The 1553-nt window shown below is 57.9% G+C and overlaps 1 protein-coding gene across 1 annotated transcript in view; it reads left to right on the forward strand.

Moving 5' to 3' along the window:
* OGDH (oxoglutarate (alpha-ketoglutarate) dehydrogenase (lipoamide)) overlaps positions 1–1553 on the forward strand; it is a gene marked incomplete at its 3' end in the record, with an annotated part of 29209 nt that overhangs the window by 25746 nt on the left and 1910 nt on the right. Inside the window, 4 exon segments of the mRNA XM_009584940.1 lie at positions 1–18; positions 382–534; positions 1230–1332; positions 1550–1553. The exon segment at positions 1–18 is cut by the window's left edge and continues 30 nt beyond it; the exon segment at positions 1550–1553 is cut by the window's right edge and continues 119 nt beyond it. Coding sequence (XP_009583235.1) covers positions 1–18; positions 382–534; positions 1230–1332; positions 1550–1553 — 278 coding nt within the window.

The raw sequence follows: 1553 nt of genomic DNA on the forward strand, positions 1-1553 counted from the left end.
GACGTGGTGGTGGATTTGGTAAGAAACGCGGCATGAAGCTTTATCCTAAAGCTGTGGCTCTGCTGTGGGCGCTCACCGATACCTCTCGGGGTGTATTTTCTGAAAGCTGAGGTTTCTCTTCAGGGCTTGTCTGGCCCTTTTGACGCGAGGGGAGGGAGGAGGTGGTGTAAAGAAAGGCAACAAGGCTGTAATAGCACTTGGAGAGGCGATGCTGTCTCTGTATGGAGCCTGCCCTCGCCTCCCGCATTGGGGAGGACACGCTCGGGTCCCTCCTGGGCTGTTTCAGACCCTTCCTAGCACAGAGACTCAGGAACATCTGACCGCTTTCAGAGCCGTGGCTTGCAAGCAGCTACTTTCAAAGGCTCTTTCCCCTCCCGACAGGTTTGTTACAGGCGCAACGGTCACAATGAGATGGACGAACCCATGTTCACGCAACCCCTGATGTACAAACAGATCCGGAAACAGAAGCCGGTGCTGCAGAAATACGCAGAGCTGCTGATTTCCCAAGGGGTGGTAAATCAGCCGGAGTATGAGGTACTGTCCCTTGGGGCCTGGGAGGAAAACTGCGGGCGGCATCTCCAGGGAAAACTGCTTGTTTGGTTCAGGTCTGGGTGTGAACAATGTGACGGGGCCCATTTCTGCTTGTGCTTGTCACCTAAAGGTGGCAGAGCTGTGCTAGGGTTGGGCGACCGCTGCAGCCCTGGCAGCGACGGGGTTAGGAGCCAAGGCTTGTCCTTGGACTGTGCCAGCTCTGAACAGCGCAGGAACATTTAGTTCAAGGATTGCCCCGTGATCAGTGCAGCCAGACAGCACTGGGCCACTGCGGCACGGCTGGGACCCACGGGAGAGTTGAACTCTGCAGCACTCGGGCTCACTGTGGCCTGGGGGTATCTGGGGCAGGTCCCCTGCCCTGGCTCTGCCACCCTGGCAGCAAGCGCGGCAGCAGCTCTGCCAGCTCTTCCTTACCCCACTACCACTTTGCAGCATCTTTAGGGTTGAATGCGAGTTGTCAGTTCAGACGGCAGCAGAGCTGTCCCTTGGGGGACAGGGGCCTCCAGCAGCAGCTCTGCTCTCTGAGGCTGAGCTATGCAGCCCTGGGGCTCCCCTGCTGTGGGGACCAGCTGTGCCCTCCAGCACCCTTGCAAGCTCGCGCCGAGGCCCCAAGGCTCGGCGTCCTTGTTTGGAGACCCCTCACTAATGCTTTTCCGCCTTCTGGTTCTGCCTTTCAGGAGGAAATTGCCAAGTACGATAAGATCTGCGAGGAGGCCCATGCGAGATCCAAGGATGAAAAGATCTTGCACATCAAGCACTGGCTGGACTCACCCTGGCCTGGTAAGTTGCTAGCAACGTTTTGGAGGTCCCTGGCAAAGACCCTGGCTTCTCTAGAGCCGTGGCAGCTATTTTCTAGTAAATCACTTTGGTGGGGGGGTGGGTGGTGCTCTCCGCTCCCGGCATCCCCACCCTTGCTTGAGGGTGTCCCTGACCTGAGCTCTTTACATGGAGCTGGGCATGGCTCCCACAACACGGTGGACTGCTCCTTCTCCTGCAGGTTT

Source organism: Fulmarus glacialis, unplaced genomic scaffold, assembly GCF_000690835.1.
Source record: "Fulmarus glacialis isolate BGI_N327 unplaced genomic scaffold, ASM69083v1 scaffold8049, whole genome shotgun sequence".
Lineage (NCBI taxonomy): Eukaryota > Metazoa > Chordata > Aves > Procellariiformes > Procellariidae > Fulmarus > Fulmarus glacialis.